This window comes from Chenopodium quinoa, unplaced genomic scaffold (assembly GCF_001683475.1).
Source record: "Chenopodium quinoa cultivar QQ74 unplaced genomic scaffold, ASM168347v1, whole genome shotgun sequence".
In the NCBI taxonomy this organism is placed as follows: Eukaryota; Viridiplantae; Streptophyta; class Magnoliopsida; order Caryophyllales; family Amaranthaceae; genus Chenopodium; species Chenopodium quinoa.
This window is the reverse complement of record NW_018743021.1, coordinates 1,930,865-1,947,252: the sequence shown is the minus strand read 5'-3', so window position 1 is coordinate 1,947,252 and position 16,388 is coordinate 1,930,865. Positions and strand designations below refer to the sequence as shown.

Below are 16,388 nucleotides of genomic sequence, written 5' to 3'. Positions count from 1 at the left end.
AGAAAATGGTGGTGGATTTAGAGAAAGACGCTGACAAAAAATTGGTGAACATTTATTATAATAATGAACATCTGATAGTATGAAAATGAACATTTAATTTCATAAGAATATATATCCTATAGCATAAAAATGTTCATTTTTATTACATTAAATTGTGAACATTAATATTATAAGAATGAACATCTAATAGTATAAAAATGAACATTTTATTTTGTAAGATTCAATATCCTATAACTAGAAAAAGTTCATTTTTGTTATATTAAATTGTGAACATTATTATTATAAGAATAAACATCTGATAGTATGAAAACGAACATGTAGGGCTTGTTTTCATTGACTGAACTGAGCTGAACTGAACTGAATTGAGCTGAACTAAACTGAACTGAACTGAATATTTTGTAAGAGAAGGAAATTAGGAGCTGAACTGGACTGAACTGATCTGAAAATAAACGTATGAGAACAGACCCTTAATTTTGTTAGAATAAATATCCCATATCAAGAAAATGTTCGTTCTTATTATACTAAATGTTCATTTTTAAAATAAATATGCTGGTATTGGGACCAACTGAAAATTCGTGACGCAAGAAGCTCGTGATTGAAAATGTGTCTCTTACAAGCAAACTTGGTCCAAAACACGACAATGCCTATCGATAATGCGGGAAAGGATTGAATGTTCATCATAAGTTGTTTTTCGTGCCTATTAATTAAATTCACAACCTCAAGTTGTGAGTAATAATCTTTACCACTAGACTAATTATTATAGTTAAGCCGAGCATTATATTGGAAATACGTCAATACATTATCAAAGTACTTGATTGCAGAAAATATTGATTTTCATGATAAATAACAATTATTAATCGTTACTTAAAGTAGTGGTTTAGGGTAAAACCTCTATCTCAAATACTTCATCCGTGTTTTTTTAAGTGTTATACTTATCAAATATGGTCGTGTTTTACTAAGTGTTACACTTCCTATTTTTGGCAAAATGCTACATTAAAATATTATTGGGTTTTTCTAAGCTATACCCCTAAAGTATTCGAGTTTCTAAGGTGTATTCATGCTTTTTCAAGTTTCTAAGTATGCCCTTCAACTCTTTATCAATACTAAAATGTACCCATATTAGTTGTTTAAAAGTTATTTGAAAGTGTGATTTCGTGGCTTTAGTTTTTATTATAAGGGTTGCGGTGGCTAAGATTTATTTCTCCTACCATTTCCTTACCTTTTATCATCTTTCTATTAAATTTATAGTTCACTTTAGGTGATGTGGAAGTCTTAAGGAGGGTACCATTCATTAATGGTAATGAGTTAAGGGGCACAACTTAGAAACTTGAAAAAGCATGGGTACACCTTAGAAACTCGAATACCTTAGGGGTATAGCTTAGAAAAACCCTATATCTTTTCTCTCATGATCCCCACCCAAACTCACTACTACATTTTTTTTTTATTATATCTTTCCTCTCATATTCATTATTTTTCAATAAACTAATAACCCCACTATCTTTCTTTTACAATTTTTTAATACTCCAACTACCCCACTTGTCTCTTAGTTTATTTAAGTCAACTAAATTGCCTAAAATTATTTGTCAGTCAAACTATAACACTTAAAAAAAACACGGAGATAGTATTAGTTTTGGGTTGCCTATAGTCTATAGACAATAGATATCATGAAATCAATGGGCTCCCTCCTTTCTTTACCAAATGCACTTAAGGTAGATGAATGCCTGAATTAGGAAGCTTGCTCTAAAACACAAAAATGGAGTTTATCGACGACTATGACGAGAGCAGACCCAGGCTCATCTTCCAATCTCGCTCCCAACCTTCATCAGCCGCCATTGATTCACCTCTAAATTCCCAGAAAAACAAGCCTCTACTCATCATTTCACTCTCTTTCTCTCTCATCTTCCTGGGTTCTTCCTTCTTCTTTCTCCAATCCCAGATTATAAATCCCCTTTTCCTATGGCTTTCTCTCTCTTTCCTTATCGGTCCTTTCGCTCCTATCTCTCTCACTGCTGGGGATATTCGAGTTGGGCAAGGAAAAATCGTCGATTTCCCCCCTGAAACGGAGGCAATTGATGCTGAGGAATCCAAGAAAAAATTGCCCAATAGACGGAATCGAGGTAAACGATCTGAATTTGATGGGGTTATTGCTAATGGGTCTTCTGATTTTGTGAAGAACAGTGAGAATTTGGTTGATTTGAAGGAAAAGGATAAAGGGTTTTCGAAATTAGGGGGAAATGTTGATGGGGTTGTGATTGAGGAGAAAGAATGGAGCGAGGAGGATTTAGGGTTGTTGAGGAAACTAATTGTGAAGTACCCAGTTGGGAAGCCTAAGAGATGGGAGGTGATTGCCGAGGGTTTCAAGGGTAGGCATAGTGTGGAGAGTGTGATCAGTAAAGCTAAGTCATTGGGGAAGGAGAAACCCGTGGATTCGGATTCATATTCGAAGTTTTTGAAGGATCGAAAGGCGGTTGATAAGAGGGTAGAAGATGAAAATGTGGCTGTGGGTAAGGAAGAAAGTGGTGGGGAGGTGATTACTTGGAGTTCAACTGAAGATATTGCTCTTCTTAATGCATTGAAAGCATTTCCAAAGGAGGTTGCTATGAGGTGGGAGAAGATTGCTGCTGCTGTTCCTGGGAAAACGAAAGCGGCTTGTATGAAGAGAGTTTCTGAATTGAAGAAGGAATTTAGGAGCTCTAAGGCATCCTGAGAGATAGTTTAATGAGTTCCATTCATGTCTTTGAATTGTGGTAATACTCAAACGAGGTATGATTGCATCACCACTCAATTTAATGTTTTTTGGTTGATTATTGAAGTTAAATTCAACTTATATCCTGTTTATGTATGTGCTAAGAAGTTTAATGACTGATTGACTGGAATCAATTTTAAACTTATTAGTTGATTTGGCATTTTGTGTGTATGCCGTTGTTACATTTGTTTAGAATCCTTGGATAAGTGCATAGTTCAAAGAGCTTAATTGCGAGGTTATGGTATAGGTGGTTTGCAAATTTAGAGAGGTCATGATTCTGGTAAGAGAGGTACATTAGATGAGAACGGGGAGATAATAGAGGAAGGCTTAATTGTTATGATCGAATAGAGATGATGATTGAAGTTGGAGATTCTTAGAGTTATTTAGCGGATGATGATCACTCTAAAAAGAGTTAAAGCGTGGTAATTTAGAAGCTAATATTTCGCTGTGATGGGATAACTCTTGCTTATCCATATAATGCTTAGTAGTGAAAGGTGAAAGCCTGATACTTGCGTCAATAAAAATTGACAATCTTGAGTAAATATCCTTTGAGGGCTCTGAAATATATACTGAAGGGCTTTAGAAACCGCTAGACTGTATCTCTCCATATCTTGGTGAGCAGAACCCAGTTCATATGCTCTGCTGTATGGAGATATTCAGGTGACTGTTTTGAATACCCTGGATTGTATTGAGATAAGTGATAGTCGAAGAACATGGAAATGTAGCCAACTAGAAAGGAGTTTTGATACAATTGGTAAAATGCAATATGAGAAAATATTATACTGTATATTGGTATGACTTTGGACTAGTTTGGCAAAATTGGGAAGTGAATCACAATTTTTGTACCATATTCCTGGTAACTTTCTTCAAATTATCTGGGTCATTTGAAATGAATTAGGTAGAAAGGACCAAAACAATTTTCGTTTGGACTATTGAACTGGGCATAAGCTCCTGTATTCTAAAGACATTTGAAAGTTTCATATCTTTCACTAAGGTGTGTACTGTGTAGTGTGTCTTCTTGTTGAATTGAATATTTGAACTCTATACACCTTTTGAATTGATCTTCTTTAACCCTGGACGACAAGAGATAAATTCGTTATCAATGTCTATCACTATCCCGATCAGCATTATTGTCTTTGGGTATCTTAATCAAAAAGAACATCAGTATCCAGGGTGATGATATTCTTTTAATTATATAGAATAATGGCCGACTAAATTGGGACTTTTTTTTTTTTTTTTTTAATTCTCTTGTACCTGTTTTAAAACAATGTCAAGAAATCATAATAACTGTTAAGAAAACAAGTGCATAAGTTCAGTGACTACAGTCTTTTGCTTGTTTTCTAGGCTCTAAGGTTCCCTTGAAAGAAACCAACAATCAACTGAATCAAGAGTCTGTTTATGTGCATGAGTGCATGACTATTCAACAAGAAATCTTGAAAGGAACAAAAATGGGGTATTTTGTGAGAAAAAAAGAAAAGAAGACTTAGAGATGACCCACAAAATATTTTTGCAATTAAGCAAAGTATTTATTGAAGAATATAGGAACACTTAAAAAAATCCCATCAAAGAGCAGCTGCAGATTGATATATTGCACCTAAACTTCCAACAGTCCATAGGAAAAGAACCTGATCCACCTGGTGAAAACACAAGGCATAAATGGCGTGACGAAAGGCAATAGATTATAAAGAATAATATCCTTTGAACTACATAAAGACATTGCATAGAAGGTATTGAAAAATAAGGTCTGAAGGTCTTAAGAAAATTAGACTTTAATAAGCAATGAAGTAGCCGCTAGCAGCTACCCTGGTAATCGATACTAATTTCAACTCTAGTCAATAAAATTCATCAATATGCTCAACGATTGGTGAAGTTGGTTAGGGGTACAACTTGTACTCATGAGGTCAAGTTCTTCCAAATACAGATGATTAGGGGTGAGGATCCCTTACCGCACCCCTTCCCCTTCACTTACATGTGCCTGAAAAATTGGGCGAAGAGACTATGAGGGTTGAGGCTTAGTTTGGGCTCTCCTTACTTTTATTTTTTTATTTAGAAAAGAATCACAGAATCTAAGTTGGGGTGCAATGAGCAACAAATTGGCGCAATAGTGAGTTATCTATAGTGTGTGTGTGTATTTGCGCAACCATATGCCAAATTAAATAACGCTCCATTTGTCTATGAAAAATCTTTGTGTTAGGCTATGGCACACATATTAAGGAATTTAGTAGGTGAGGAGAGAGAGTGTTAGTGGAGGGGTCCACTTCACATGGTTTTGACCAAGAAAGTTTCTATTTTAAGTAACAAGAAGATAATTTGGGGCATATTAGAAATTAAATACATGAAGATTATTTGTGGACAAAGGGAGTATAAAATAAGGAGGGAGAAGGGGATAAAGGGAGTATAAAAATAAGGAGGGGGAAGGGGATTTTCCATTTTAAATCTAGCATCCACATATGGAACACTCTAAAGTGGTCATAGAAACAAAATTCAGTTCCAATGTTGAATAGCTGGATCCAGGGGTCAGGAAGATGGTTAAGAGTATAAGGAATATTTCATAATTGGCACAGCTAAAACCAAACAAACCCTCAGCTTCTAGAAGTGCATTGAAGGAAATGCAAATTGCCGGCAAAATGCCTGTAAAGTCAATGCGAGCAATATAGTATTGTGATGAATTGGTGATTGAGACTGGAAGAGTAAGATTGAAATTTTCAAAGCTTATATGAAGATTATTTTAGGGTGTGTTCTAGAGAATTATTGAGGGAACTTACAGAGTTGAGTGTGCTAATCGAATTTGGCATTCTAGGTTTTAATGGAAGGAGTTAGGGGTACTGAATATTCCGTGAATTATCACTAGGCCAACAGATCGAAGATTCCAATAAGATGGTTATGAGAGGAAACTTAGCAAGAGAAGGGGCCTTTTTGTTCCTAATAAACTTTGGTAGCAGATTTTTTTATGTGGATATTATGGTGTCAGGTGCTACTTTTAAAAACCAAATTAAGGACATTTGTTAAGCATAATATTTGGGCTTCAAGGTTGTTTTTTTTTTTTTTAAAAAAAAAAAAATTATCATTTGGTCACTGTTCTTCTGAAAGCTATGGCACACATATTAAGGAATTTAGTAGGTGAGGAGAGAGAGTGTTAGTGGAGGGGTCCACTTCACATGGTTTTGACCAAGAAAGTTTCTATTTTAAGTAACAAGAAGATAATTTGGGGCATATTAGAAATTAAATACATGAAGATTATTTGTGGACAAAGGGAGTATAAAATAAGGAGGGAGAAGGGGATAAAGGGAGTATAAAAATAAGGAGGGGGAAGGGGATTTTCCATTTTAAATCTAGCATCCACATATGGAACACTCTAAAGTGGTCATAGAAACAAAATTCAGTTCCAATGTTGAATAGCTGGATCCAGGGGTCAGGAAGATGGTTAAGAGTATAAGGAATATTTCATAATTGGCACAGCTAAAACCAAACAAACCCTCAGCTTCTAGAAGTGCATTGAAGGAAATGCAAATTGCCGGCAAAATGTCTGTAAAGTGTGAGCAATATAGGATTGTGATGAATTGGTGATTGAGACTGGAAGAGTAAGATTGAAACTTTCAAAGCTTATATGAAGATTATTTTCGGGTGTGTTCTAGAGAATTATTGAGGGCACTTACAGAGTTGAGTGTGCTAATCGAATTTGGCATTCTAGGTTTGAATGGAAGGAGTTAGGGGTACTGAATATTCCATGAATTATCATTAGGCCAATAGATCGAAGATTCCAATAATATGGTTATGAGAGGAAACTTAGCAATAGAAGGGGCCTTTTTGTTCCTAATAAACTTTGGTAGCAGATTTTTTATGTGGATATTATGGTGCCAGGTGCTACTTTTAAAAACCAAATTAAGGACCTTTGTTAAGCATAATATTTGGTCACTGTTCTTCTGAAAGCTGTTTGGAGTTGCTACTGGCCTTATACATATTTTACAGGGACTGAGTCGTTTTAAGTTGGTACTGCTTGAAGCTGAAATCTAAGTCATGAATTGTTGACTCAATATTGATGGAAGCTAGGAAATCATAATTGTTTTGAATTATTATATTCAGCTTCATAGGGATGTGTAAATAGCATAATTGTAATAGATTTTGATTTTCTAATGATAAAACGTGTTATTAGCGTGGAATATACTTGCAAAGGTAAACAATTTTGGGCTCCCCCCTAAATAAAGGAAGGGGGGGGGGGATGCACAAAATTGACGATTAAGGGTTTGATGTTGTGGTTAGAAGTTGGAAAAATGACATTCTTATATCTGTTACATTGCTCCAAACATTATAAGCTCTCATCATTTGTGTGAATGATCTATATGACTGACTGACTGTTCGGCCTGTTCGCTAAATGCTGTTTCAATGCATAATCTATTTATTGGAGGATGTAAACATTAATTTTCAACTGGTGAGATGCGTAATTAACTAGAACATTTCCTACATAGGAAAAAGGGACTCCTTATCCAGAGCTTGAGGAATTCAATACACTCTAAGAAACTGAGGAACTAGCCTATGCTAGAAATTTTAGTAGTAGTTCTCTTCTGACTCGTAAAAAGATTATATTTATGTGAAAATTGAAAGAGCATGTCCTCACATCTCTAATGTTGCAGCTAAGCAGTAAAAGGAGGCTAACCTTTGTCAGTTGTTCAGACTAAATCACCCAGGGTGCTGGTCCTGTAACATTCCCCTTGTAGCTGGTAATGGAAAAGTACAGTTTGAATATGTTCAACCACCCAAAAGTCTTGTCCCACACCTGGAAGTAGTTTGAGGGCAAAATCTTTTGACACATCATAGAAGCGAAGGGCAGTGAGGCTTTTTAGATGGTGGATACCTGCTGGCACTGTATCTAACCTTGGGATTGGGCCTATCTTCAGTAACCGTAAAAGAGGCAAGGCACCCACTTCTATTGTCAGTGTCATCAAAGTATTCATGTCGTAGAGCTTTAGAATTTTAAGCTTCTGAAAGCCAGTGGCCTGAAAAACTAGCTCTTCACCAAGAAATGCTTCCTGGAGTACAAGCTCTGACAAAGTTGGCAAATTCTGAAGGATAGACAGTGGGTCAATTATCATCCTAGACCACATTAAACTAACTGTAACAAGATTTTTGAGCTGGGGAATCCAATCAGGTATCCTCTCTAGGCGGCCTTTTAAGTAAAGACGTTCAAGATGTTGGGGAGGGGATGAAAGAAATTTTAGGTCAAGGATCTCTTCTTCACTTTGAGAACAAACCTCTAGAGATTCAAGGTGTCTCATCAAAGCTATGGACTCACAAAACATTTTCCCATTTGGTGTTTCCAGCTTGGTTATCCCCAACTTCCTCAATTGCTTCAATTTTCTCAACTCCCTGAATAAAGTTATCCCATGATTTGCCTCTACAAGGTACAGCTTCTGCAGATTCTCTAGACGGCCTAACCCTTGTTTCAATTTCAACCCTCTTTGAGTGCTTATGCTAAAATCAGTTTCATATTCATAGCTGTATCCAATAAGATACTGCAGATTAAGTAGCCTGTTTATTTCACCTGGTAGCTCATGCACGAATGAGCATTTGAGATCCAATGTCTGTAGGTTATGTAGCTTACCTATGGACTTTGGTAGTTTTTTTTGTCTTTGTGTTCCTTAGACTTATATACCTTAAGTGAAACAGATCTCCAACTTCTTCAGGAATAAAATCGGTTGGTGCACCATGCAGATCTAGCACTTTCAAAAGCCTGAAAACTTTAGTTAGTGCACACAAAACAGAACTTGGGAAGTTGTCCACATCAAATATTGAAAGTGAGCGGATTCCAAATTTCTATTGCTCTTCAGAAAACTGTCGTCGTTGCATCTGTGGATTGATAACCTCCTTGTTAAACCATCAAAACTTGACCTACTTCCTGTCCATACATGTCCAAAACTTAATTCCTCTGATTTTGAGAGAATGATCTCACGCATCAAATCATGCACTCTGATTGTTCTAATCTTCCCATCAACATCTATACGTGAGACTTGAACTAAGCTTCTATTTATAAGTTCTGCCAGGTATTCTTCTGCAACTTGCTCCATCGTTCTTCCTCTTGTCCCTTTTATGAAACCTTCTGCTATCCATAGTCGGATTAACCGTGCATGTCTGATTGAGTAGTCCTCAGGCAACATCCCAAAGTACATCAGACACAGCTTTAGGTAATAAGGCAAGTCATAGTAGCTGAGGGACAAAATTCTGCTCATACTTGAGAGGTGAGGATTGGTCAGCAGCTCAGAACCAAGGCTGGATTCGAGCTTCTGCAATTCACTCTTGGCTTTTCTTTTAGTCGATAACATTCCTGCAATTGCAACAACTGCCAGTGGCAAGCCTTCACACTTCTTCACAAGGTTGCCTGACAACTCCTTTAACTCTGATGGGCTGCCACTCTCTGTATCAGAGTGGAATACCTTCTTGCAGAATAGTTCTAAGGCCGCTTCCTCAGGTAATGGTTGTAGTTTGTACATTTCATCAAATGAAGATTCTTTGCATGAAGAAGCAACATATTCCGAGCGTGTTGTGATCAATACCCTGCTGCTTTGACCGTCATCCGGCAAAGTATGCCGAATCAGTGCCCAAAATTCTACTGTCCAGACATCATCAAAAACAACCATATACCTCTTTTGCTTTAAATATTCTCGTAGCTCGATTATAAGCAATGTCTCGTCCATTTGATCGATCTCTGTTGGAGGGGTTTCTTTCCTTGCCTTGTAGAATTCTTTCAATGTTTTCCTCAGCAGATCCTCAACCTTGTATGATTGTGAAACAGTGATCCAAGCTTGATAGTTGAAGTGATTCGTAACAAGATGATTCTCATATACTTTTCTGACAAGTGTTGTCTTGCCTAGCCCACCCATGCCAAAAACTGATATCACTGTGCGTTTAGGTGCTCCATTGACTAACCAGCCAATCAATCTATCTCTGTGGGACTCTATCCCCACAACTTCGGATTCTTCAATGAATAATGAAGTGACACGGGGGTCATGCCATGATTCATTTTCTGTATTTGCTTCTGGCTCTGAGGACCTGAAGCCAAAACTCTTGCCTCTTTCTTTGATGGCATGGATTCTATCCTTGATATGTTTAATCTCACAAGCCATCTGGGATCGAGGTTTCAATCTGAGAATCATGCAGAGTGCCCTGCCTAGAGTGCCAAAGACTCTGGGACAGTCATGACATTGTGCTTCTGTGGCCATGTAAAGAACATAATTGTCTATGACGTCTTCTATCTGATAAGCTACCTCTCGCAGTTGGTTCACCCATGTCTTGGCACCATAGTTAATTGCGTCTTTTTCTGCCTTAGCATCTGCATCCCTGACGTAGGAATGAATGCTTTCCAGCTCCCCTTTAATCTGAGCAACTTCTCTGTGGATGCCACTCAAGAATGTTGCTTCATCAACGAGCAAAGGAACCAGATTTTGTATTACAAGGCTCACAACAGCCTGTGTCATTTGTCTCGTTCTGCGCTCACATTGCCAATCAGGCACACCACTTTGTTGCTTTTACTTATTCAAATGGCATATGAGATGATGTCTTCATAGTTGTGAAGCTGAAATATGCATACAGTTCCCAAATTAAGAGAGACTTGTATATAGATTGTTTTTGCTGTATGTAATTTGTTTAACAAATGGAATTATTTTGTGGTATCATAACAAGTCTTTAAGTCAGAATAATAACATCCAAACACATTGAATTCAAGGAAGACAAAAGGTCTGGTAGGGTTGTGGGGGCTGAAGTCAAGGTGAGTATTCCTCGGGTCAGTCAGTCAGATTACGTTCACACTTTTAAGTGGGGTCTTCTTGGACATTATTTTGAGAGGAAATTTCTTTTTCTATCAAGAAACTTTTCTTTCTTCTTTCCCTTTTTTGCTCAACTCATGTTAACTGTTGCTAGTCATCCATGGGTCAAACAAGTTTTGATTGGACGTCTGTGACGAGTATGTGTCAAGTGTTAGACTTGATTAATCTTGTGAGTACGCTGTTCAAATAAAGGTTTTAACTCTTTTAAAGTTCACTGCCTGATAAATAAAGAAATACTTTGATCGACTTGGTTGCCTGGGTATTGAACCTATATAAAAGTGAAGATCCTAGTTTTCTTTGATTTTACATCTGATCATTTTGTTCTTGCTATAATAGTTACTTGTATTAGTCATTTTTCACAGGACTGCTCCATATAGTTCTATTGCTTGTTCGAGTTTTTTTATCTGAAAAAAGCAATTGACAACGATGTGTGAATGCAGGAAAATAGAGTTTATGCGACATGAACATCAACATCGGATTATTACTACTTTCTTCGGAAGCATATATGCTATTATGTATGAGATGAGAAGGGAATATGTTCTGGTCAAATACAAGTACAAATGCAAATACAGAAACTTCATGCAGATCGTATACAAATTCATGATAAGGGGATTCAATGAAGTCTTGAGCTTCTTTAGGTTAGGCAGTAAATTATTACTTGCTCAACTTTTTGTCCTCTCTCATTTTTGGGTTTTTGATTGTTTCTCTTCCTTTACTTAATTTTATTTACTTGGTGTTTATTCCATAAAATTGTTGAGAGTCAAAATTATTAGTGTTATTTGACCTCCTTACTAACTTTTCTCTTTCAAATACTCTCTAGTCTTTAATAAGTAATAAATTATTTAATCATGTATCAATTTATTTTTTCTGTTTCTGTTATCATATATAATTATCATCATAAACAATTGTCACCCTACACTATGCCGAAAATAGCCAATGCAACCGATAGACTCCAAGTCTCCAACACACACTTAAACAAACAAGCTTACAATCATTATAATAATCATCAACCTGAGTAATACAGAGTAGAAACCAATTGGAAGCTACCTTTATTATTTCTCTTTTACTTTAAACTCTATTTAAATTATTTTATCATTTCTCTCTCCCCTATGTCCCAACTTATATACTTCCTCCGTTTTTATTTTATTGCACCATTAGGACTTTTACACTATTCAGTTAATTTTCTTTGACCATATTTTGTGATTTATACATTAGAAAAAATATAGTTATGTGGGATCTAGTTAGATTTGTATCGATCTCTACTTTTCAAATATCAAATTTTTACAATTTTTACAAAAGTATAATTAAAAATATTGATAGCTAAAGTAATGTATTGGCAAGCGTGAAATCCCTTATGGTGCAATTAAAAAAGAACGGAGGAAGTAATAAAAATACTTACTTCCTCTCACATACTTTCTCTTTCATGATCCCTATTTCACTTGACTACGAGTATACTAAATTATTCATCCACTCACAATATTTTATTACTCTCCTAAAATTTCTCGCAACACCAAGTGATGCATTAAAAAAAAGGATGGAGTAGTTTGATGGAATTGGAATTATCCGATCTGAAGTAGGGTGGTTGGGGGATAAAGTATTCTTCAGGTAAAATCATTGTACATGTTCAAAAGTTTGAAATGAAATGAAATATTAATAAGGAAGAGAAAACACAATTCATTGTAAGCAAAAGATACAAAACCAAATACATCAATACATGAATGAAATGCAAAATATACAAGAATAATAAGCAAAACTGAGAAAACAAAACTGAAAACCAATTACGGTTGGAGTAATCCAAATCCCCACTAGGACTGTTTGGAGAGAGGATTTCATTTAGCTTCTCTCCTAATTCGATAGAGTTTTAACCCACAAAGCTTGTGCTGAATCGACCCTGATGGGTCTAGCATCGGTTCATTGAAGAAAAGCCTGGCCAAAACGCAGTGCATTAGTGATAGGTTATGGGACTTAGGGAGGGTATGCATATATATCTAAGTATAGCCCCTATATGAATTAGTTAAAGCAACATTAGTTGTAGATTTATCATGTGATTCATGTGAAATATGGTCTTGGGGTTATAAAAACCATCATGGGTCTGTAATGACGACCAACTAGAGAAAATCATTGCCTGCATCTAGGATGGTGCTCCAATCGGCTCATCCTATTCATGCAAGCTGTGGGAATCAGCTTGCACATGCGTGAGAGGCATAAGTTTATTCCTGCTGGAGCTGCCAGTATTGAACACTTCTAAAGCTCTAAGTTCTAACTACGAACTCATTCAGTGTCTTACTAGACAGCTAGGCCCATGCACTGGAACTTTTACTCTGTTTGATAGATTAAGGCATTGAAGACTTGGATGTTAATGGAATAAGATAAATTCTGAGGTAACATGCTTGATTACATAAACCAAAATAATGCACATGGAACTGATCAACTGAAGATATAAGCCTTAGTTAGTTAATGAGAAAAATTCTCTAGATTATTAAAGAAATATAACTACTTAAATAGTGTGTTAAAAAAAAAAAAAGTTTTACCTTTTTCAATGGTTGAGGAAAATCAAATCATTGAGAGTGCAGGACTTGTAGCGTTCCCCTTTTATCTGGTAATGAAATAGCACTGTTTTGACGTGTTCGATGATCCAAAAGTCTTGTCCTTCATCTGGAAGTAATTTATGGACAAATACCTTGGACACATCGTAGAAACGAAGAGCTGAAAGGCTTCTTAGGTGATAGATGCCTTCAGGGACAGTGTTTAACCTTGGGATAGGACCAATTTTAAACAGCTCTAAAAGAGGAAGTGCTCCCTTCTCTATCGTCAGCTTTGTCAAAGTATTCATGTCGTAGAGCTTTAAAATCTTAAGTTTTTGAAAGCCTGTAGCCTGAAAAACCAGCTCTTCACCAAGAAATGAATCCTGGAGTACAAGCTCTGACAAGTGAGTCAGGTCCTGAAGGATGTTCACTGGGTCAGTCATTAGCCCTGACCACATTAAACTTACTGTAGCGAGATACTTGAGCTTGGGAATCCAGTCAGGAACCTTTGCTAGCCGTCCTTTTAAGTATATGCGTTGAAGGTATTGAGGAGGGGATGAGATAAACTGTAGATCAAGCATCCCATCTTCTTCTGAACAAACTTCTAAGGACTCGGGTGGTTCATCAAAGCTATGGACTCACAAAGGATTTTTCCATTATGTGTGGCCAGTTTGGTGATCCCCAACTTCCTCAATTGCTTCAATTTTCTCAACTCCCTGAATAGGGTCATCCCATCACTTGCCTCTACAAGGTATAGCTTCTGCAGATTTTGCAGACGACCTAACCCGTGCTTCAGCTTTAATCCTTTCTGAGCACTTACGCTAAAATCAGTTTCATAATCATAGTTGTATCCAAGGAGATACAACAGATTAATCAAGTACTTCACTTCATCTGGTAGCTCATGCACAAAGGAGCATTTGACATCCAAAGTCTGTAGGTTATGTAGCTTACCTATGGACTTTGGAAGTTCTTTTGTCTTCGTGTGCCTTACACTTGGATATCTCAAATGAAACAGATCTCCAATGTTTTCAGGAAGAAAAATTATGGGGGCTTCTTGCAGATCTAGAACTTTCAGAAGCCTGAAAGCTTCCATTACTGCACACAATGTGGAATGTGACAGGCTGTCTGTATCAAAAATGAGAGCGAACGTGTCTCAAATTTGCCACTGCTCTTCAAATTACAATCTTTATTGCATCTGTGGATTGATACTCTTCGTGTAAATTTATCACAGCTTGAGCTATTTTCTGTCCATACATGGCCATAACTCAAATCCTCGGACTTTGAGAGGGATGATTTCCCGCATCAAATCATGGACTGACTTTTCTTATTTTCCCATCAATATCTATTTCTGAGACTTGAACCAAGCTTCTGTTTATAAGCTCTGTCAGGTATTCTTTTGCAACCTGTTCTGCTGATTTTCCCTTTCCTTTTCCTTCTCTCACAAAACCCTCTGCAACCCATAGTCGAATGAGTCGTGCATGTCTGATAGAGTAATCCTCTGGCAGCAAACCAAAGTACATCAGACACAGCTTAAGGTAGTATGGAAGGTCATAGTAGCTGAGAGACAAAATCCGCTTCATATTTGAGAAGTGAGGATTTGACCGAACTTCAAAGCCAAGATTTTTATCAAGCTCCTGCAACTCAGTTACAACTTTTCTCTTAGTTGACAACATTCCTGCAGCTGCAACTATTGCCAGTGGTAAGCCTTCACATCTTTTGACTATGCTGCGCGACAACTCCACCAATTCTGATGGCAATCTGCCACCCTCCTCTATATCAGAATAAAATACCTTCTTGCAAAACAGCTCTAAGCCTTTCTCCTCAGGTAACGATTGTAACTTGTATATTTGGTCGATCAATGTTTCTTTACATGTAGAAGCAACACCGTCAGAACGTGTTGTGATCAACACCCTGCTGCCTTGGCTGTTATCAGGCAAAGCATGGCGTATGATTGACCAAAATTCTACTGCCCAGACATCATCAAAAACAACCATGAATCTCTTTTGTTTCAAATATTCCCGAAGCTCAAAGATTAGTAGAGTCTCATCCATTCCATCAAGTTCCAGAGGAGCAGACTCTTTCCTTGACTTGTAGAAATGCTTGAGAGTTTTCCTTAACAGTTCCTCAACCTTAAATGACTGTGAAACCGTAATCCAAGCGTGATTGCTGAAGTGGTTTGTCACAGTCTGTGAGTCATAAACTTTCCTGGCAAGAGTTGTCTTGCCTAGCCCACCCATGCCCACAACAGAAATAACTGTGCGTTTAGATCCTCCATTGACTAACCACCCAATCAATTTATCTCTGTGGTGCTCGATTCCCACAACCTCAGCTTCCTCGATGAATAATGAAGTGACACGAGGGTCATGCCATGATCCATCGCGTTTGCTGCTTCCTCCTACTACTGATGAGGAGGAGCTGAAGCCATAACTCTGACCCCTTTCTTTGATAACTCGGATACTCTCTTTAACCTGAATAATCTCTTGTGCAATCTGATGTCGAGATTTCAGTTTGAGAATCCAACACATGGCCCTTTCAAGAGAGCCAAGTATCTTAGGACGACAATGGTGAGACTGTGCTTCTGCTGCCATGTGCATAACATAAGTGTCTGTGACATCCTCTATCTGATAAGCTGCCTGTCTTGGACTTTTCACCCATGAACTTGCGCCGTTAGCCTCTTCTTGTTCTGCCTTCTCGTCTGCATCTTTGATGAAGGATTGAATGCTTTTCAGCTCTTCAATGATCTGCTCAACTTCTCCGCCGACTCCTCTCAATAGCTTCGCCTCACTAGCAATCCAAGGGACTACATTATCAATGACTAGTCCTAAGACAGCCTCTGCCATCTTCACAATGTTTATTCAAACTGGTTGTGATCCATAGTTTCATAAATGCGGAAGACCTTTTTTTTTTTTTTTTTTTTTTTTTTTTTAAGTCAAGTAATGCTCTTAACTGGTTTATGCTATGCTTTCATATATTATATCTGGCTGAAAACAACCTCAGTAATATCAAATACACCAGCCTTAGCTGGTGATGGGGCGGCACATGATGTAGGATGGTGTATATCCCTAATGACATTAATAAAATGTCTTATGATGCGCTTAGGGGAAAAAAAGTCTTCTCAATTATAAAATTTAATTTACTTTGCTTTCTTAAATCTTAATAATAAGTTACCAATAAAAAATTACTCATTATAATTATTACATAGTATTATACTCTAATTATTGTTAACATCACCATTGTTTTTCATTGTACCAATAGTTTCTAGTCATAGAAACATAAAAAATATGGACATTATCTTATTTG

At 37.0% G+C, this 16,388-nt stretch overlaps 1 protein-coding gene and 1 pseudogene across 1 annotated transcript; one reads left to right on the top strand and one right to left on the bottom strand.

Annotated features, from left to right (window-relative positions):
* Nucleotides 1-1,670: 1,670 nt before the first annotated feature.
* LOC110730240 (dnaJ homolog subfamily C member 2-like) lies at nucleotides 1,671-11,420 on the top strand. Its single transcript, XM_021910024.1, has 2 exons — nucleotides 1,671-2,763; nucleotides 11,004-11,420. Exon 1 carries the CDS (start codon nucleotides 1,754-1,756, stop codon nucleotides 2,705-2,707), a length of 954 nt encoding a protein of 317 aa, XP_021765716.1. The 5' UTR covers nucleotides 1,671-1,753; the 3' UTR covers nucleotides 2,708-2,763; nucleotides 11,004-11,420.
* On the bottom strand, nucleotides 5,829-16,148 carry LOC110730036 (annotated as a pseudogene).
* Nucleotides 16,149-16,388: the final 240 nt, after the last annotated feature.

Excerpts from the sequence above, each read along its gene's own strand:
- LOC110730240 (XM_021910024.1), top strand. The coding sequence starts at position 1,754 with ATGGAGTTTATCGACGACTATGACGAGAGCAGACCCAGGCTCATCTTC.